The sequence below is a fragment of the Rhopalosiphum maidis genome, chromosome 1 (assembly GCF_003676215.2).
Source record: "Rhopalosiphum maidis isolate BTI-1 chromosome 1, ASM367621v3, whole genome shotgun sequence".
Lineage (NCBI taxonomy): Eukaryota > Metazoa > Arthropoda > Insecta > Hemiptera > Aphididae > Rhopalosiphum > Rhopalosiphum maidis.
The window spans coordinates 65,517,552-65,540,160 of record NC_040877.1 but is presented as its reverse complement, the minus strand read 5'-3'; the positions used below and the strand labels follow the sequence as shown (position 1 = coordinate 65,540,160).

General features: G+C 25.3%; 3 protein-coding genes across 6 annotated transcripts; 2 read left to right on the top strand and 1 right to left on the bottom strand.

The window, feature by feature from the left end:
• Window positions 1–1,368: 1,368 nt before the first annotated feature.
• LOC113560648 (probable ubiquitin-conjugating enzyme E2 C) lies at window positions 1,369–4,922 on the top strand. 2 transcript variants are annotated; one of them, XM_026966654.1, is made up of 6 exons: window positions 1,369–1,853; window positions 1,956–1,983; window positions 2,965–3,051; window positions 3,144–3,351; window positions 4,490–4,607; window positions 4,679–4,922. In XM_026966654.1, the coding sequence occupies exons 1-5, from the start codon at window positions 1,750–1,752 to the stop codon at window positions 4,600–4,602; spliced, it is 540 nt and encodes a 179-aa protein (XP_026822455.1). In that variant the 5' UTR covers window positions 1,369–1,749; the 3' UTR covers window positions 4,603–4,607; window positions 4,679–4,922. The 2 variants fall into 2 exon arrangements, with proteins under 2 accessions (XP_026822455.1, XP_026822454.1); XM_026966653.1 differs by lacking the exon at window positions 4,679–4,922 and having other exon boundaries at window positions 1,370–1,853; window positions 4,490–4,637.
• A 1,577-nt stretch (window positions 4,923–6,499) lies between these two features.
• Window positions 6,500–15,973, top strand: LOC113549483 (influenza virus NS1A-binding protein homolog). Of its 3 annotated transcripts, XM_026950803.1 has the most exons (13): window positions 6,500–6,741; window positions 6,952–7,064; window positions 12,123–12,304; window positions 12,571–12,770; window positions 13,583–13,781; window positions 13,862–14,050; window positions 14,108–14,239; window positions 14,312–14,438; window positions 14,500–14,979; window positions 15,061–15,186; window positions 15,260–15,433; window positions 15,513–15,683; window positions 15,776–15,973. In XM_026950803.1, exons 2-13 carry the CDS (start codon window positions 7,019–7,021, stop codon window positions 15,937–15,939), a joined length of 2,190 nt encoding a protein of 729 aa, XP_026806604.1. In that variant the 5' UTR covers window positions 6,500–6,741; window positions 6,952–7,018; the 3' UTR covers window positions 15,940–15,973. The 3 variants fall into 3 exon arrangements, with proteins under 3 accessions (XP_026806604.1, XP_026806605.1, XP_026806606.1); XM_026950804.1 differs by lacking the exons at window positions 6,500–6,741; window positions 6,952–7,064 and adding an exon at window positions 11,935–11,958; XM_026950805.1 differs by lacking the exons at window positions 6,500–6,741; window positions 6,952–7,064 and having other exon boundaries at window positions 12,166–12,304; window positions 12,525–12,770.
• Window positions 15,974–19,022: 3,049 nt separating this feature from the next.
• On the bottom strand, window positions 19,023–22,228 carry LOC113561225 (UPF0183 protein CG7083). The gene is made up of 9 exons (XM_026967521.1): window positions 21,789–22,228; window positions 20,992–21,074; window positions 20,847–20,930; window positions 20,739–20,782; window positions 20,474–20,633; window positions 20,162–20,396; window positions 19,894–20,099; window positions 19,743–19,825; window positions 19,023–19,683 (listed from the first exon to the last, which is right to left on the bottom strand). The coding sequence occupies exons 1-9, from the start codon at window positions 21,850–21,852 to the stop codon at window positions 19,368–19,370; spliced, it is 1,275 nt and encodes a 424-aa protein (XP_026823322.1). The 5' UTR covers window positions 21,853–22,228; the 3' UTR covers window positions 19,023–19,367.
• Window positions 22,229–22,609: the final 381 nt, after the last annotated feature.

Below are 22,609 nucleotides of genomic sequence, written 5' to 3'. Positions count from 1 at the left end.
ACTGTACAATGAGATTTTTAAATTATTTAAATTAGTTTTAAGCTATTTATACCATGAACCTATTCACAGTTGACACCATTATATGTTATGCTAGTATTGATTAGGTAAAGTTAATAAGTGAGTAATATTTAATAACTAATAATATTATGTATAGTCATGTAGAAATATAAAATAATATTATAATCATTATTATGTACCTAAGACGCAACAATAATATAATACACGCACGTTTTTGTTTTTAAAATTCCGAAGAGAAAATTTTTTAATTACAATTCAAATATCCTAAGAAATATAGGTATAACCGTCATACATTCAGAATCTTTTTTTGAATTTTCATGTACAATAATTGAATAAACATGATTAATAATAATTATATGAATAATAAATTCATTATTAACAAATCCTCAATACAGCCATCTGCTATAAATTATAATAGCAATATAATTAGTAATTACACTTGACACTTTCTTTATAGCAGAGCTATGCTTCCCCAAGTTATATTTATATGATGATCGCCTTGTATAGTTCAACAGTTGTACCTTTGTGTCAAAAAGCAAATAGGATCCATTTCCAAGAGACAATTTTATTTATATAGCAAATGGTTCTTAATATTAAAGTAAATGATTTGAGAACAGATTTTTTTTAATTCCCCAACTGTATATTGTATCTTAAAAAAGTATAAATGTCAAAAAATTGCGTATTTATAATTAGTAGTAGACGATGAAAATGAAAACAGTATTTATGCACAAAATAGACCAGTTAATTAGTGGCGCGGTGAACATGATATTAATTATTAATATTCTATAAGATACTATAATATTCCACTAACTTATCCACTCAAAACTAAAAAAAAAAAAAAATTATTATTCATTGACTATTACCCGTCCAACTACATAAAAAGCTCAAAGTTGGACGATGCTTGATTATATCTTCATCGCACTCTTGAAACTTGAGTACAATATAATATTGTATATTTACAAGTTACTGAGCCTTATGATAACTAAGGTTAGGTTAATTCCGGTAACATTTTTTGATCAAATAAGTCCACGATCTTGCATCTCTTGATATCACACTTGTTTATATAACCATATAGGAAATTGCATAAGTCTAACAAGTCTATCAATTTCTACATTTACTGATTTACTACATTTTTGACTTCTGTAGTATAATAGTTATTAGTGTTATTACTTATTTTGTATAAATTGTTATTCCTGGTCGTTTAAATTGGCGGGATATTCGAGACAGACGATATCTAAGATCTCTTTGCTATCAGGTGTTCGGCAAATCTTTGGTTTGTCCGTTACATTTTGTCACAACGGTGATTAAATGATATAACCAATGAGAACACGGTAATTCAACAATCGATTGCATTCGGGAATTCGGAATAATAATATGCGTAATCCTATTTCTTTTTCCTAAAGGCTATAGTTCTTAAAATATATATAAGTACGTTTGGTTTTTGGTGTTTACATCCTTAGTTCTCTTACTCTACTAGCGATTGTCGACTACTTTTGTTGTTACACCAAACACTAAGCGGTATATTATCAAATATCAATTTGAATTCTAGTTCGAATCGACTAGAGTGAATTTACGTATTACGAGTAATATTTTTACATACTGTGATATTTTAAATAAATTACGGTTTATAAACGTGTTTGTTTTTCTTTCGGAATCCCAACAACTGTCCATCTCACACCATATATTGCATTATTGTTCTGCAGCCTGTAAGTTTCATATTCTTATTATACAATGGCTCAGAACGTCAATCCAAGACTCGAAGGTACTTCGTCTAACTCTCCAAAACGTAGCGAAGATATGAATGACAGAATAGAATCGAATAAAGTCGTTCAAAGGTAATATTTATAAAGCTTATGAAAATTGTTTGTTATACCTGTTACATATTCTTTGATTTGGTTTTTATAAATGTATTTTAATTATTATTATTTTTTTTTTAGATTGCAAAAAGAATTGATGAGTTTGATGGTAAGTTAAAAAATAGATGTTTTTTATTATTGTTTTTTGTTTGCTTGGTATACCTTAGTATAAAAAGTTTTTACTAGGAATCAAAAAAGTAACTCAAACTAAATATATATTTATTTGTCATGTGTTACATCAATATTTTGTTTATAATTTGAAGAAACATTGAAAAAGTATAATTGTAGTATAATTGATCCTGAACTTAAAGTTGCGTTGAATTTAGATTGAATTAAAAAAATTTGAAACTAAAAAATAATTTTAATTGTTCAAATTAAAAAATTTATGGAATTTTCTAAATAACCAGAATTAATTTAGGTAAAATATAACAAGTTTTTTAATAAAGCAACAATTAATGAAGAAAAGTTATTTGTGTGTTTAAAAAAATGCTGTATAATTTGGGAAAAAACTATTTCTAGTATTTTTATTATGTTACTTGTACCACAAGTTCATGGAATCCTCGAAGACCATTAGACTAATGAATGTTTCACCACTTGTTGTGCTTTATTGAGTATATATTAATAAGTAAATTACTATAATATAATGGTAACAGAAAACCTAAAAAATTAATATATTCAATTCTATTATAGGTTTTTATTGACACTTTGAGTTGTAAATTGCCATTCAATTTATTATACTCATGCACTTTAAAGAATACAATTTACCTTTTCAAATTTGTAGTTAGCAATTGATAATAATAATTATTATTTAATTGTTCAATAATATTTTAGTAAGATATGTTATAAATTATGAATTAGAAACTGATACTAAATTATGTTTGTATTATGATCTGTTATTATAATTTAATTATTTATATTTATGATGAGATAATGGGTTTTTCAAAGTTCTTATTTAAAAATATTGAATTATTATTTATTAATAAATTTAATAAAATAAAATATTTACATTGTTGATTAGTAGGTAAATATTAAATAATCAATTCTGAAGCCATGTTAATTATTTTAAATAATTTACATTACAATGTTTTAGATGTCATGTGATGAATCAGTATCAGCTTTTCCAGATGGTGATAATCTTTTTAGATGGATTGCTACAATAGTTGGACCTAAAGATACTGTAAGTTTTTATTCATTATTAAAAATTAAAAAAAAGAAAATAATCTTTAATATATTATTTATACATAAATTTTGTATTTTTAATGTTTTTAGGTATATGAAAGTTTAAAATACAAATTAAGTATGGAATTTCCACGTGGTTATCCATATAAACCACCAACTGTAACATTTTTAACTCCTTGTTTTCATCCTAATGTGGACTTTGCAACTGGCTCCATATGCTTGGATATTTTAAAAGAAAAATGGTCTGCTATGTATGATGTTAAAGCAATACTTATATCATTACAATCTCTTCTTGGAGGTAATTATATATTGTATTAATAAAGTATCTAATGTTTTATTTATGTGTATAAATATGTAATATTCTATAAATTAGAATCTTGATTCTTGATCAAAAAGATGCTTCACCTGTATGTGTTGTCTCCATCTCACAAATGTTTAATACACAACATAATAAAAACCATTTCATGAGAATAAGAACTAATCAGGTTGTAGTCCAAATTAAGCAACTAAATTTTCACACTGAAAAAAAGAGAACTTCAACTGAGCAAAATCATTATTTTTTTAATGTCAGAATTACAAAAACAGTCTTATTTTATAATAATAGTTATTTCATTATTTGTTTTGAAAAAAAAAACAAATTTTGAAATGATAAGATCTTTTTTCGTATTAGTGATATTAAAAAATAAAAAATGATGTTGTACATCCAATGTTCTCCTTTTTATAGTGTGAAAATATGGTTAACTTACAGCCTGAGTAGTTTTTGATCGCATGAAATAGTTTTTACTATGTTGTGCGTTAAGATAGAGAAGTGTTCTCTAAAGTATGATAAGATTCCATTCAGATAAAAACATAATTATAAATTATTGGTATTGACACAAAAGTTATTGGCGATATTTATTAATTATTTTACCTTATTTAAAATATTGCCTTAGAATTTAACTAGGAAACTACTGAAATAAATTAAATAATTAAAATAATAAATCTATTTTAATTATATTATACATAAATATTACAAAATATCATCTATTAGTTACACTCTCCTATGCCATTAGAAATATTTGCATATATATTTTGATTCATATCATTTTTTATTTTCTTATAATTTATAGCTTTAAAAAATAACAATCTCGTTAATTATATAGTAATAAGATACATTATGTTTAAAATATCTTATCTTTCTCTATGTTAAGTTCAATGTTGGTGAGGTTAATTTAAAAATAGATATCAGATGTTGAAGGATTAATATTATATATTTAATTTGTATATACAAATTAAAATGTAGAAACTTTAATATTTTTCACTCTGTGATTATTTTTAACTTTTACATTTTATTGACAATAGTTATTGTATTTTATTGTTGGTCTTTTCATACAGCTGTATTATTTTAAAACTAATAATACATATTAAAATAAATGCATCTAATAACTATTTTACAGAGCCAAATAATGAAAGTCCTTTAAACGTTAAAGCAGCCCAACTATGGCCAAGACAAGAAGTTTTTAAAGCAACATTATTAAGCACATACAAAGAGTCTGAATCAACCCAATAAATTGTGTAATATAGAACTAATTTCAATGACTTAATTGTTTATTGTTCATTTTATTATTTTTTTTATTTTCCTTTAGAATGCAGTCATCTATAGGATTATTACTGTAAACTATTCTAATCAGACGTCAGGGAAATTTAATAATTTTCTGTAGTTTATTATACTATTATATTCTCATATTATATTAAGCTTTGGTTTATATGATAATATGTACTTTTTTACTTATCCTTTTTCTTACTATATTAGATTTATAATCATATTCTTGCTTATTTAGCTGTGAATTAAAACTACTTTATATTTAATTTATGACATGTACATGGGATTTAAATTATTTTATATTATTCATACTCCTACTTTCATCTGTTATAAATGTTTAATATGTATTGTTTGTTCTGGGTTCAATAAAACTAATCATGAAATAAATATTTGAATGAACATATTAAATTGGTTTCAAATGTTCGTTAATTTTCACCTCAAAATTGAAATGAATGAAAACTATTTCTTTGAAATATTCTTTGTAATGTCAAATTGAATTATTTTTAAAGCAATACAAATAAACATTTTTGCTTTAAAAAAAAATTATAAAATATTCTTTAGCCTTAAATATACTGAACAAGTTTCATCTAACATAATATATTATAAATCATATGAATAATATAGATATTTATCAAAGATAAATAATTTATTAACTACAGTAGAACCTTGATTATCCGTGGCAATTGCGGGGGGGGGGTCACACGGATAAATGAAAACCACGGTTAATCGAGACTTATAATTATGTAATTTTTTATATAATTATATTTAGAAATACATAAATACATACAATTTTATAGTAAAGCAATATTGATTTTTTTATTTAATTATAATTAGAAATATATATAATGTTATAAATCTACAGTCCATATTTATTTTTAAATTTTCGGAAGAGTGAGCACGGATAATCGAAGTTCTACTATATAGCAAAAACTACCATATAGTTTTGTAGGTCTTCCAAATGGTTATATAGTGCAACCTTCTGAAAATAAATTATTTATTTTTTAAACGCTCTAGATTTTGATTATTTTTCATCAATTATATCTATTCAAGATTTCAATAGTATGCAAATTCCCAATAATTAAATTTTAAGATGATTTAACTGTTTCAAATTGGAATTACATTAAATCAGTTTTGCTATTTAATACTCATTAAAATAGTTATTTTTTTTTGATTGAAAAAGGAAAACATCTTGCACAGAGAGTAGTTGCTCCTTTAATAATATAGAAACATTTATATTTTTGCAATTATGTATTGATAAATTATAAATGATCTTTTAATTATTCATTAGGATTTATTTAAATCATCGTTTTTATTCATAAAATTAAAAATTAAAATACACTAAAATCTATTTGCATAGAACGTGTTCTATAACATATACATATATAATTATACTTATATAAAATGTATATTAATACATAAAACATAACAAATATCAAATTTTTTTCTTTTACTACGATACCTGATATTTGAGAAATAAACGTTTGAGAACTCGAAAAATGTAAGCATATTAGAAAAAATATAGGATTTATTGTAAGAAAGGTTTGTTAGCGTATCGATTGAGATTCATATTCATAACTAACGTGTAAAACTAATTTTAGTTTAATACATTAGGTATTTTGAAATCTCGAGTGAGGCTGGATAAACCGTTAAATAGATTTAACTACTAAATTGTTAGTGAGACTGGAATAGTACTGGAAACGGTAGAAATGTATCCCTAGAACGTCCAAGGATGTTAAACAGCGCGGCGATCTCATACAAGGTCCCTGGATGTGGTTATGGATAATGATTTTTACAGATGATACTAGGAACTCTGGCCGGTGTGACGCTTCGGTTGAGTGGGGGTCCCGGTGTAGTGTGTGAATCCATCATACAGGCCACAGATCCGAGACGGCCGAGACCACGCCACCACGGTTAATTGTGCCGTTTGCGTCGTTGCCCGTCGGCTATAGTTCGAGTCTCGTACTCTCGATTACTCGAGTCTCGATTCTTTTCGTGACCGGAGCTGAAGACGCAACATGTGCTTTTCGGCATTATCGATCGAGCAATTATTACGTCGTAAATTATAGCTTTTTTGGAAATAATAAAATCTAATTTAACTTCGCCGAAGTAAGTACTTAATTGAATATAATAAATAAATATTTTACCATTGTGTATTTGTGCTAATACCAGTTATACCTCCAATGTTCTGTATGTTTATGCATTTATAATACACTATATAATTGTCATTGTAGCTAGACTTTGTATGATAAAATTATTAAGTTTGTCGCTATAATCATCGTCATTTAATTGTTTTTTTTTATTTTATATTTACACTAGGTATCGAGCATCAGTTTTTATAATATACCCTCCTACATATTATTATATACGTATATTTTGCCGAAAAATGGAGAACGATAACAAACACTCTCAAACCAACGGCTGCTTGCCAAGTATGTATTAAAACATTCATATATTAATTATTGCTAATTTTTTACTTTAAAAAGAATATTAAACGAACATAATAATCTTTTTAAAAGAATACTTTCTTGCCTGTAACAACCAAATATAGTACTAGCTATTTTTTCTGTAAAACTAATTGGATCCAAAAATTTTGGACAAAATACATGAGTATTGATTTCTGGGATAAATATTCCTTAGTGTATATAATTTTTTATCAAGTTCCTTACTTGTTAAAATTGTTTAAGCGGTTTTGGAGATGAACTAAGAATATTTATTTGTAAAGATAGATCATGGATGTATAAACAATTAGGATTATAAAATAATAACGATTTAAGTTTGATACTTGATGAAAATAATATTTGACACAAGTATATTACTTAAATGATTAAAATTGTGTATTTACCTAGTTATAATGTATATGTATGGTTATAAATTATTACTCAATTAGAATATCTATTGATAGTATCATGTGTTTTTAATATTTTAAAAGCTATATAACAGATATAAAATACATATATTTCAATTACTTAAATTAATTATAAATGAAAAATAATATTAATAAGTACTAAAATTAATTAATTAATATATATATATATATAATATAATGTATACTGTCATACAATTAACTTATTTATTATAAACATTCCGAAAAGTTTCCATATTTTTAACATAAACAATTACGAATATTATAATATGTATTATATTAATTAAACATTCATAATTTATATTTGGTTGTTTTAAATTTCAAATTACAATAATTGATTTTTTTTTATTTTTATATCTTTATTGAAAATATTTATGTAGATAGATAAGTTCAAGTTGCAAATTAATTTATTTTTAACAGTTAGCAATTGTTTTTATTAAGTTGAATGTTTTATATATCTAACCATAATAAATATTTAGGTGTAATGTATTAGTTTAACATTTTTATTGATTATTACCATTAATTAAAAAGAATAAAATAAAGTAAATATTTTCCCTTATAAATAATGGTTTAGTTAGTACCTATTGAAATTCATAACTTCATAACTTAGAGTAAAACAGACATCAATTTATTGAAAACTGTAGGTATAAAGCAGTGGTTTTCTACCTTTTTATGCTCGTGGCACATTTCTTATAACCATATATTTTGATGGAACACTTTAGTAATAAAGTAATAAAAATTTTAATAGAAATTTTTATTTTTGACACTTATTAATATTATACACGTGTACCACGGTCACGGCTCATGACACATCTACAGCTAGTGTAAAATATTTATGCTATTGGTGAAACCAGTGGTGTGCCAAAGTAAAATTTTTTGAACAATTACCTCAAATCACCTACAAAGTTTTTAATAATAATATTTATGGTGTAAGGTAAAAAAAAATATAGATAAATAGTTATGGGTACATAGGTGGTCAAATGGTAGTTAAAGTTTATAAACCTTGATATATCATTTATATTATTATTTTTAAGAAATTTAATTTCATGACATTTATTGTATGATACTTAAAAACAAATTATTGAGTGTAACTATAATCACACTAAAAATAATAAAATATAAGATTTATAAAACCCTAAAAGTATAAACGTCTATTAACATATATATTATATAATATATTGTAATATTTGTAATTTAAATCAAATTTGTATCATAAATCATAATAATAACACAAAATATACTATATAATAATAGTAAATAAGTGTTTCTGTCTTTTGAATTTAATTTATTAGTATACATGATTGTTAAACTCGCTGCTCTGTAGTTAAAATATTGTTTTAGTCTCGATACTTTTAAAGTATTATATAATGAATTACAGTTATATTTTATGGTTTATATTCTCATACATATAATATAAATAATAATTAACATTTGTACTTAGGTAATCTATTAATCTGAATTACATACATTTTATATTTCTACAATATTTTTAGAACTTGAAAAGTAACAAGTCATACACATTTTTTCTTTAGTAAATCTTATAATTGTATTATCAAAAACATACTTCAATAAAAATAGTCTCTAATTAAATTAATTTATACTATAATTTATAATAGTCTAGGATTGTTAGGATTGTGATATTGCTGTTTTAGTTGAATAAGCATATCAATTAATTTAAAATACTACTTTGACCTTAATAATATTTCTAATTATTATTACATGAATCTCCATTCCTTGATGTGTTGTGTTATCGTACACCACCAATTATAAAATGTACCTATTAATTCGAACCTTGAATAGTAAATATGAACAGTATTTCATAATTTGGTTAAGGTGTCTTAACAATTTGCATCATAATTTGTTGAAACTTATCAATTTGTAGCCTGCTGGTGTAATACATTTAAACGAGATAGGTTACATATTAATATATTATACTATTATAGTAAGTTACTTCTATTCCAGCAGGTATCCATTTTAAATTTCAGAATACCTAGGGGACATGCCCGTAGTTTTTCGTTAAGATTCAACACAAAAATTTAGAATTTATATTTTATATAATATGATATAATACGATCACCACATCAAATCTATTTCTATGTGGTTATACCCTTATCATCGGTTTATACTGTATGGTATATATCTAATAATAATTAAAAATCTTTCTAATCGTGTATTTAAATGTTTTGTCCAAATAGTAAAACTAGAACCAGTTTTTACTGCACACGATACACTGCAGTACTGCACACCTACTTCGTTTCTTTAAATATAGATAGGAATCCTATAGCCTTTCTATATAAACTATTATTAACTCTTTTTTATTCTTTCAAGAATTTACAAGACAATCAATTTCCTACTCAGCAACATTTTGTCTGGTGCATTGTATTATTATGTATTTTTAACATTTAATACCTACTTACTAAATAGCAACTGCGTGAAATTTTTTTTATAATAAATTATTAAATTATATTAAGCTGAATCAAAGATATTCGTGTCTTGATATTATTTTGAATAGCATAATCTTTAGCAATATCTACATTGTCGATGCATATACCTAATGGTCCTAATGCAAATGTAACTAGTAGTACTTAACCTATACATAATTGCCAATTTATGAATATTCTCCGATCATATATTATTGTATATTTATACAATATTACAATAATATAAATTTATTTTATTTAAATAGTGTTACGTTTATAAAACTATTTTTGAAATAAAATTTCCAATTAATTATTTATTTTTACAGTGTTGAATAAGGAATAACAACAATAATATTTTATTGTCCCAGTTAATTTTTATCAATATAAAACTATTGTCTCTTAACATTTTGAACTTATGAATGTATTTGTATATAGTTACTAATGTTACTATGATTATAGTATTATTTATTATCTTAAATGGCGTATAGATACTAAACATGAATTAGATTACTTACATTATTTTATATACATTTTTTTTTTATATTATGACCAAGCACCAAGCACCAAGACCATATATATGTTCTCTTGTTAAATATTTTTTAAGGGTCATGATGTGTTTGTGTACTTCTGACTAAAAAATTAGGATTCCTCGTATATTATCATTGTCTATAATGCGATGCAACATTAAAAATATAGTTTTTGTTGTGTTTAATATTGTAGTTACTACGTGTATTTACGATTGACCTGTAGACTATTATTATAGTATTATCTAACAATTTAAATAGAGAATATTATTATATCTATTGAGTTTTATATATTTTAATGTTTTACATATTTGGTTGTCAATATTTAACATGTTACATAATTTTAATTAAATGTGATTAATATTGATTGAATGCTGATATACGAAATTTATATTTATCCAATATTACTTATTAGCAACGTACAATACAATTTATAAATTTATTAAGTTTTTATATTTTACTAGAAAATAAGTATCTCATTTAATACGATGTTAATAGGATGTTTTTAATTACTTATTTTCATTAACCCGTAGGGACGTAGGTATTTACTTTTAAGAAGTCTAAAAATAGACAGTCGATTTTTCGATACTAATTTTATTATTCTCAAATACCTATTCTTAAGTATTTTTTGTAGACAGTAAATGTATAATGAATAATAACTATAATAGATACTACTCGTATGTTAAAAAGTCATATTGTTGATAGATTCGTTTTGTTTAAGTGCGTCATTTTAAAATCAATAAAACGGTTATATATATATAAACATAAATATATGTATTATTAATTTAAACTAGTCACGATATTTTAGGTACAAGGTCAATATCGAATAAGCAGATAAATAGTAAATAAGTAAATCCAATATGTTATATATTATTACGTTAGGGTCTTAAACTCAAAGCAAAAGGGACAAGTCAATTTGTGCACCTCATCAATCGTTTAAATCAAGGTTATTCCCTTTACCCCCACTTTAAGTTTTTTTTATTGTAGTGCTTCTATCAAATCAATTCATCAACCCTTATAGTTATGTATTGGCGTCATCAAACTAGAGTTAACATTTTAAAATAAACAGTGATCGGGTCGTTATGGTATCATCTTTTTTACATCAAAAAATTTAATGTAATAATTTGTTGTTGTGACTTATGATGCATTATAAAATATAATTTTATCATGTTAAGAAGTTAATTTTCATTATTTTTTTCAGTTATTGTTTGAAAGTAGATATTTTTGTTATATTTTAATTATATAAATTATACAATTATTGAGTTACATTTGTAGTAGTTATCTTTAAAAGTTTTCAAGAGTCCTTGATATTTGTTTTTCAACTTATGATACCTATCTCTTAGTTATAATAGCCAATTCATGGTTTATCATATGATTTTTTTTTTTTAATGTAATTTTGTAGTATATCTACTAATATATAACAATAATATGTATAGTTTAAGCTTATACATATTAATGACTATGAAAATTTTGTTTCCGTGACTAAAATAATTTTATATTTATTTAATACCAATGGGTGAATATTTTTAACATTTAGGAAATTTAATAAATTATTAATTTTTTTTAAATAAGTTTAAAATGTTAAAATCCATAAAATAGTTATTTTTTTATATTTGAATTGAAAGAAATTACAATTATCATACTGATTAATTATATTGGTTTTAATTATTTGAATTTCAGATGGGCATAATAACATTAATAACATAGAAAAAGTTGCTACAGACAAAAATATGAGTCCTGATTTAAATGGCTGTGATACGGGAGCTATGTTTGTAATGGAAGATGAAGATCATCAAACGGTATTACTAAATACACTTAACATGATGCGTAAAAGTCGAACATTTTGTGATGTTATATTAAATGTAAGTTGTATCATTGATTATGATTTATTAATCGGGTCTTATTAAGTTTATCATATGTTTAATTACAATTTAAGTATTTTAGATTTACATAATTTATGTAATTGAGAATAAATTATATAATTAGATTGGTTAAAATTAAAAAAATTGGCTGACATGGGAATTTTTATTTTTCATTTTTATTGAATAAACTATTTTGTTAATTTGTGGGTTGGACGGGAAGTGTTGACTATTTTGAAACGTAGACCGACCACCATGAGTGTGTGTAGGTGGGCAATTGCGAGTTACACGGTCACCGTGCTGTGTTGGCCAGCTCGAGTCGGTTTCTGATGGAGATGTTTAGCACTGACGATGAAGAAAAGAAAGGTTCACAACGAGAAGCAATAACAACATATACACTGAATGCCACTGGTCCACTCAGCGATTGTTCTGCTGTTGAGAAGCTCATCGAATACACCTACACATCTCGGTAACGCATTGTCGCTACCATTTATTTATCTAACTAACAGCATTACTTTCTTGATGTCTTACGTAGAAATATAAAAAAAAAAAAACATTCAAACTTATAGTGATTTAAATTACTGTATCAAAAATCAATATAGAACCATCAGTACCTATGTTTTCCATTTAATAACTATTTTGATTCTTGGCACAAATAAACATTAGATAGTATAAAGTATTGTCAAAAGCTAAAGTAATAAGCTATAATATTCCTAATAATTTTTTTTAACCCTCCAATATGAATATTGAATAATTTTAATATATTACTGATTAATAATCAATTGTGTGTAATACATACAATTAGTGATTAAGTAAGCTATTTTCTAATCAGACTAACCAATGTGAATATCAAACTTGTTTTTTTATTTTAATCTGAAATCATTTTTTTTTATATATTATTTTATTTAGTTAAAAGAAAAGAATCAAAAATATAAATCCTTTATGTGTTATTTATTTTATATTTAGTAAAAAATATTATATAAACTCTTTTTCTAATTGATTCAAATAAATAATAATATATCACCTTTGCAATCAAAGGCCATAGGGTGGGCTATGCATGTTTCAACACATTAATTAATTTATTACTCCTAATTAAAATCATTTAAATGTTCTTAATTGATAACATAACTTTCCAATGCTATAAACAAATCTATGCTTGGGTATCTTCCACTATCCTACATTTAAAATTATAGCCGGTGTTAATTTTTTTCACTAAACTTTAAAATATTAAAAATAATATTAGAAATATGTTTTTATTTGATTTTTGTTTATGTTTTTCAGTCTAGAAGCAAATGTTTATCAAGTAAAATCAATATTTCAAGCAGCCTGTTACTTGAAAATGGACCGTATCGCAAAAGAATTAGCTCGTTTCATGCTAAAATACTTAAATGTCGATAATTGTATTGAGATACGTTCTCTTCCTTGTATATCAACAAGCATATCTTTTATAAATCAAGTTAACTCATTTATATCAGCACATGTAAGCTTAATACTTATACTAATTAAAAAAAAAAAAGAAGAAATTATAATTACTTTTATGTCTTTGACTTAAAATTTTAGATGAAAGAAATTGCTGAGACTTCAGCTTTTCTTTCATTGCCATGTATACAAATAGAGATTTTAAGTCAAACAAAACAAGAGATGTCGTTGAGTACAGGTGATTCTGTATCTCAGTTAGTACTAGATTGGATTAAACGTTGTTATGATGAGAATGAACCAGCAACATTCTTTAATGGACTTATGGAAAAAGTAAAATATTAAAAACAAGTATTTGTATTATTTTAAATCAATGATTTCTTTGTTTAGACATATATGTTATACTTGGCATTAGATAACATATTGCAGGATTGTTCAGAACTTCCATCTGGAGAGTTAAGTGATACTGAAATTGTACAGGATTATAAAAAACTATCCAAGAAATCAACATCTATTCCTAAGGTACAAATAAATATTAAATATGTAATTTTTAGAAATATTTATTATATTTTCTATGATATTTGTATACTTTAGAATAGACGTAAAGGTCAAATACAACCAGCTAAATCTAGAGTTTTGATATGTAACCGTGAAATGCATGAGCGAAGAGAAAGTTTTATTGATAGTGATTGGACTATACTTGGTGTCACTTGTGTTGGAGGTATCTATTTATTCCTCATTCTATCATCAATAAATCTTACTGATATTTATTTTGTGTTTAGAGCATACCTTTTCTGCTTTGGGTTCACTAAAAGGTCAATTGTGTTCTTTGAGCATAAAATTAAAACTTAATATATCTATGTTATCAAATCCACCTTCTACTCAACCATCACCATTGCATAGTCGAGCTGAGTCCCAAGAATCATTGCCTGATCTTTATTGCGCTTTAGCTCACATGACATCTGGGAAATGTGCAATTGGTTGTGCTAATCTTAACAACAATCTATTAGTATGTGGAGGTTATGATCGAATTGAATGTATAAAAAACGTAGAGTCTTATGATCCTGAACAAAATGTTTGGGAAACGTTTGAACCCATGTGTGAAGCACGTGGACGGTTTAATATAGCAGTACTGAATAACAAGGTATATGCTGTTGGAGGATGTAATGGAACAACTGAATTATCTACAGTTGAATGTTATGATATGATTAAAAAAAAGTGGATTCCTGTGACTTCTTTACCACTTGCTCGATCAAACACAGGTAATTAACTTATTTAATGATGTAATTAAATTAATAATGTTTGAAATTACTATATTTTATGTATATAATATCATTTTTTAGGTGTTTGTGAGTTGAATGGTAAAATATATTGCATTGGCGGATGGAATGGTCAAGTTGGAATTAAACAAAGTGATGTCTATGATCCAAACACAAATAAATGGACTAGTATTGCTCCATTGCAAACAGGTATGGTTTACTAACATACAATGGTTGATTTAAAAAAAAAAAAAAAACTAAAATACAAATTTAAACCAATTAGGAAGAAACCAAGCAGGTGTATGTGCAATGAATGGTAAAGTGTATGTCGTGGGTGGTTGTGATACTTGGAATTGTTTAAACACTGTCGAGTGTTATGATCCTGAGACAAATTCATGGTCATTTATTAAACCAATTATTACACCTAGACGTGGTTGTGGACTTGCGCATATAAAAGGTTTGTACTTAATTTTTTTATGAAGTTTATACATACCACCAAAATTAATATAATGATGTATTCATTATGTTTTTTATAGGAAAATTATATGTTGTTGGTGGTTCTGACGGTACTCAATCACTATGCACAACTGAAATATATGATCCAGATGAAAGAATGTGGAGTCCAGGTCCAAACATGACTACACCTCGTGCAAATGTAGGAGTTGCTGTAGTTGGGAATAGATTGTATGCAGTTGGAGGATTTTCCGGTAATTATCAATACATTTTTTTTAACATTTATACTTGGTTTCATTAATTATAATTTATTTAATTATTAAAATATAAATATTATTTTTTTAAGGTAAAAAATTCTTAAATAGTATTGAATTTTTGGATGAATCCATGGATGAATGGACTCGATTTAGTCCAAGAAATAATTGTTCAAAATCAGCATCTCCACTTCCAACAACTGATGCAGTCTGTAATTTTAATGATTGTGAATTATTAAATGGTTTCTCAGAGTAAAGAAAAGAAAATAATTTCTTTTTATACATACATATATATTATTATTATTATTTGAACATTTTGTATTTAAATAATATTTATTTTAACAGTGTTGTCATTTTACAACGCTCACTATAAATTTCCTATTTGATCCGTCATTTGGGATAACTGGAAAAATTATATATTATAATACCTAAAACTTCTGACCAATCAAACACTATCAATATTTTCTATAAAAAAAAATTATTTTCTTAATTTTTTTACAGAACAAATGTATAATCTTTTTATTATACCCAATAAATTTAAAAAATATAATTACATAGTTTACCAAAAATAATTACATTTCATAGGAAAAAAATCAATTTTAACTAAAGTTGTTTTTAAATCGCATTCCAATGTCCCAATATATAATAATACCATGCGTAATTACATGGACAATGCTATAAGATGTAAATTTCCATTTGGTTATTGTCAATTTTTGAACATAGTATTAATGAATGGTAAATAATATATGTGTGAGCATGAATAATTATGGACGTTTAGTTATTAATAATTAATATATTTCAAAACCCAGTTACAACTAAATTGGCTATTACCAAATAATTAATAAGTAATAAACCAGCAATATAAATAATGAATATATTTGTATTATTTTTATGGTCGAGTTCTTATGTATAGTTATAGAAGATGTTTAATGATTTAATTCTTAATGTTGAAAACAATATCTTGGGCGAATCTATATTTCAAGAATAAAATATCTTAAAAAATGTAAATCTTAAAAGGTTCAAATACATTTTAAAATACTAGTGCTTTAAGAATGTACTGGGTATTTCATAATTTATTGTAGCAGCTTTAGGAAATACATTTAAAATAAATTAAACACAAATATTGTTACTAACTAAGAAATAAAATATTCTGATGTATTAATTATTGAGAAACATCACTTGTGGTCTAGTTCCTGAATGTATTTTATTATTTAAAAAAATAATTCATTTTAAGCAATAATTATAAAACAGAATTTACTACATTTAATGATTGTCAAACAATTGTATATTTTTATTTATTTGATTGGTTTTAAAAATCATCGAAATTGAAAATAAAGTGAAATGTGTTAATTATTAATTTGTCTTATTATGAAAATAAAATAATAATATCGTCTGCATCCTTGTATCTTTTATTTTTTATTGTTTTGGGGCTAGGGAATTAGTAGATATCACTATTTCTGAACTTCTGATATAACTTATTTCCATTAAGAGGATGTCAGCATACTGTTTGTTTCTCTCTCTAGCCTACACGCACCATAGAAAAACACATTTATGCAGTTTGAGTAGAACTCGCTTAATTTTGGTTCTAGAGTAAATATACCTATTATAAAATTAAATTTTGAAAAGTTATTTTATAATGTAGTAATTTATAGCTATTTCTAAATGATATAATTAACGTTGTATTGGGAATAATGGAAAAAACCCATTGTCTTGTGCTCAGAAATATTATCAAAATTTAATTTTTTAATAGGTATATTTACTCTAGAACCAAAATTGAGTGAGTTCTACTCGGACTGCGTAAATGCGTTTTGTCTATGTTGTGAGTAAGCTAGAGAGAGAAAACAAACAGTGCGCTGACCTTATCAATCAATAGTATTGTGGTTAATTTAATAAATAAATAAAGGTAGATAATACTATAATTTAGAAGAATAGAATATACCTATGTTCTTGGAATATTTATTTTTCTAGCATGAGCTACTAAGTTTATTAAAAAAGTAATACATTAAATTCACAGACTCCAACATTTTTAAAATGTGGTTGGACAACTTCAAAATTTCACAGCTTCAATGGCTGAAAAAAAATGAATATTCAATTTGAGGGAAAGGGGTAAAAATATATTTACTTATAATAAAGTATTATTTATACTTTTCAAAATGTCCAACCTTAACATAGACTTTGGCACCACTGCATTAAATGATTTATTTATATTGATCTAAGTGACGTGTGTGATTACAAATATATAATGCTCACACTTCATCTTACAATGATCATTTATTTTTTACATAGGTAATAGTGCAATATATTGAGAACTTGGATTTATGATTTTTACTTAATTATTTACAACACCTTAATTGGTATTAATTGAGGTAATAAGTTGATAATCTACTGATGTTGATGTTTGCTTTTGAAAAATGTTTTATTAAAAACAACTTTTTTTTTTAAGAATTTTTCCTTGGATTTGAAGGTAACATTAAAATAATATGTTACTTTATGAAGTTTTAGTATCTCTCATACCTTACTGAGAATTATATGGAATACTATCCAATACTACAAATGTAGTATGGATATGAATGATTCCACCTCAATAACGCTGCTGATCTTTTACTAGAAATAAATTTAAGAAAGTAATAAGTTAAAAAAAAAATCAATAATATAACATATTATTTATAAACATCAAAAATACTCTGTATTGTGGTAACGGATTCTGGAATAGTTCATATTTTAAGTCTTACAAAATGTTTATCTAATAACTTATAAATTTAAAAATAATAGCTATTTAAAGAAAATAAAAATAAAATATATACTTATATAAGTAAATTTAAAAGTTATACAATTAAATTACAAGTACTATTGCTATTACAAAATGCTAATATATTAAGAGATTTTGGGACCATGGTTTAGATACACAAATGTAATCTAAATTCAAATACAATAAATAATTTGGTTAAAAATATATAAATATAAGTCTGTAAATGATGTAGATCACTTAATTAGTTTATTTGTACATGAGTCAAAATATATGGGACTTGCTGCATTTGCTAATAAAAAATATTTTCATGTGACATTTTATTTGAGATCATACATCGCACTTTTTAAAATTTATGTTAAATTATCTAATTAAGTAGTTATAACTAAATTAATAAATATTAAAATAAAATTAATAGATAGAAAATAATTATTAACTAAGTAAATTAGACAGTGGTAATTAAAATTGTCAAGTTTCTATATAAATAAATAAATATTATTAATATTAACTGCACAATATGTGTTAACATGTTTAAATAAATATAATATTAAGAACACTTTAGACAAATATTTATAGCAAGAATAATATATTGCTATGTATATACATAAAATATTTTAAATTAAAACTACTTGAACACGATTTTTTTCCCCCAAAGAATTTGGAAAAACTTAACATTTTTTTTTTTTTTATGAAACTTGACTTCATACTTAATAACTAATTGTATAGGACCATACAAATTATGTTTTAGTCAAAAATTGAATATGCCTTGTGTATATACATATAGGTATAATAAGTATTTAATGATTTTTTTTTTTTGTACATTGATTGGGTATGCAAAATTTTTTTTAAATTTTTAAATACTGTTATTCATGGTACAAGACTGATTGATTATAAAAGCACATTAAGGCCACTGGGTAAGACGTGGCGACTAATTTTCGTCATACATCATCTTCAGTGTCATTTTTATAAAATGTTATGGAAGCAATATGCTGATTTTGCATTACTTCAAACACCATATCTTGGTAGCCATAACAAAACGTTGATCCAAATGGATTGGTAGAGTTTTCAGATGATCCACGATTTAATACAACAGGTCTTTCACTATGCTTTAATCTTTCGGATATCTCGTCCCATTTAGTAAATGTATTCACAATAATTGGCTTTGGTTTTTTATCATACTTTTTACAATCATTAGACAGATTGTATTTTGATTTCTCTGAAGTTAAAGCAATGTAGAATTCACATCTATGATATCTATAAAAAAAAATCACCAATAGTTACATCACAAAATATTTTTAAATTTAAATACTTACATATTGAAATTATAATGACCAGGAAAATTGGTATGAACTATAAATTTTTTAATCTTGTGTGTTTTGGCATCAAAAAGAATATCCTGTGAATTTTTCATAAATATTAAATAAATCTTTTAAATTAAAAGTATCATACTAAATAGATACTAACAAAACCCAAGGTAAAATAATTGAAAAAGTAATCTGATCTTCTGGGAACAGATATGTGTCTATGAACATTTGGTGAATGTATTTTCATTTTGTCCTCAGATTTATAAAAAACCTGTGAAGGGGTACCTAACATAGAAGTAACATCTTGGCATGACATTCCAAAATTAATTTCACGATTATAAGTGACTTTACGACCACGGTTTGAACCTAGATAAATAAGTCAATTTCAAATTAATGACTATTTAAATAAATATTTTTTTTTACATTACCAGAACCTTCCAAGTATAATTGTATCATAAATCCTTTGGTATTTTTAAGATCTCTTTGCACCTCTAATCGTTCTAAATAAGATAACCCTTTGTAGCAAGACAAAGGATGTGATGGAATATTTAAAATATCTTGACCAGGAAGTGGACTCCCAGAGAATATAATAACACGACTGACATTTGGGGATGTTCCACTAGCAAATTGCAAAGATCCAAGTCCACACTGAGCGCTGCCAGCCTTAAAAAACAAAATAACAATGTTAATAATAGTGTAAGCATTTGTTAAAATAATAAAATTAAAAATATTTATTATACCTGAAATTTTGAATCTACGTTAAAACAAAATGAAATCCCTCTAAAATTTAATGTAAATGTTTGTTTTTCTGCATCAAAAACACCAGGATGAGTAGCACCAAAAGTATGTTCAACTTGTTGAATGGTGGGCATCACTTCTGGAGCATTAAACACCATACCACTAAAAAATAATAAAATTAAATAAGATATAATGAAAGAAAATTAATAATGGTGTTTATAAATCGAACATAAATATTTATAACTATGGGTGCTGTTGAATACTTGCCAATATTTTAGCTTAATATTTTTCAGGTTAACAATTTCAATCATCTGCAAAAATTATAATGCTAAATTGGCTAATGTTATATTTTTAAGACATAATTGATTAGTCTACCTTTAAACGTTGAAATACAGGATGAAATATAAATCGAATACCATCTTGAGGAAGGTCTAATATGAGATCAATATCTAAAGGGTTCTGTACAATTTTAAGAATATATTATAAAAATTAAATTATAAAATCAATAGAAATTAGTTACCTTATCACTATACAAAACTTGAACCCCTTTTATAATGCCAACTTGAGACTGAATTATTGCTACAGCTTGACAAAAATGCATACCTAATATCAAATACATATTGAGATAGTTATTTTATTATCATGTTTTTTTAATTCTAATAATTTTTTTCTTATGATTTATAATATAATATATTATAATATATTAAAATTAAACCCATACTTTATTTATTAAAATCTATTAGATTCCAAATTTTTTGAATAAAACAAAATATAATAATTTAAATGTTAAAAACAAACAATTAATTCTAAGTAGTTGTATCACTTAATTTAACTTAAATGCCAATAAAATATTTAAATATTTAATAAATCTATTGACAATTAAAATAATATTTAATACCTATTATTGTATTTGTATAAACAAATATTTTTTTCTAGAATTTATTGAATAATTTAGTCTTCCAGTAGTCAAATATAAATATATTGTTTGACCAAATAATTTATAATCTGATGTAATAAATATTTTTTTGTCAACAAATTGTAATGTAATACTATGTAGATATCTACACAGTCTTTTGTTCAGTTATTACCTTCTAAATGGTATACTGTATTCAAATTCTATAGTTTTGGAAAAATTAAACACAAATGCAAGTAATTGTTTTAAAAATTTACAATAAATAATTTAAATAAATCATAAACTCATTAACTAATAAACTGTCAAAGATCTGTGAACAAATATCAATCTTCGGCGGTTATAGAGGACTTTGTGGTGAGTAATGAATTGGATAAAACTAATACAATATTATTGTGAATACTTACCCAGGACGAATTCCCATTGTTCACATCCCAGAGACCTCTCGGGCACTACGTCCAGCGTTAACATTTTTCTCTTGCGTCTAAATTACCCAATACTGAAGGTAAATAAAATAAATCATAAACGCTAACACTATAATATCGAGCTACGACTGTGCTAGAAAGACGTCCGTCTCCGGGAGAGAGAGTTATGGCAATGGCATAGGCGCATAGCCGTCAGTGTCCGTTTGGCCGACAACAAAAATTAATTGTGAAAAAAAAATTGTGCAAATCCCGATTGGCCTTTAAACGACGGAGCGATTATAATTACAACAGCGCAAGAATTAATGAACACAAACCGAGCGCATTTTATATAATTCTATCAAGTATAAATAAATCAGCTGCTGCTAACTGCGAAATAGCCTATTGAAGAACACCAACACTCACCAACTACTACTACGGCGAGCGTATATATACGTATATAATATATTATACAACTCGGTCGCGTAATCAGTCTATGGTTGTCGGTAATCAGCTGACGGAACATAAACACGGCGTAGATGTGCGGGCAGTGGACGTACTAGCAACGGTTGGCGGTCGTCGTCGCGGAGGAGAGGGCAACGGTTGTTTTTGTTACTTTGTTATTGTTTGTAATCAAGGTGGACTACTCTAACAGTTATTATAGTACAGTAAACGGTTACTGTGTACTATATTATTATTATTATTACTCTATGACTATGGTAAATATATTATATTGATAATTGATATCCACTTTGTTGCCAAACTGGAACCGTCGTCGTCAGTGGTGCGCTGTGTGGGCGCATTCACGCACGTTGAGATAGGTAGCC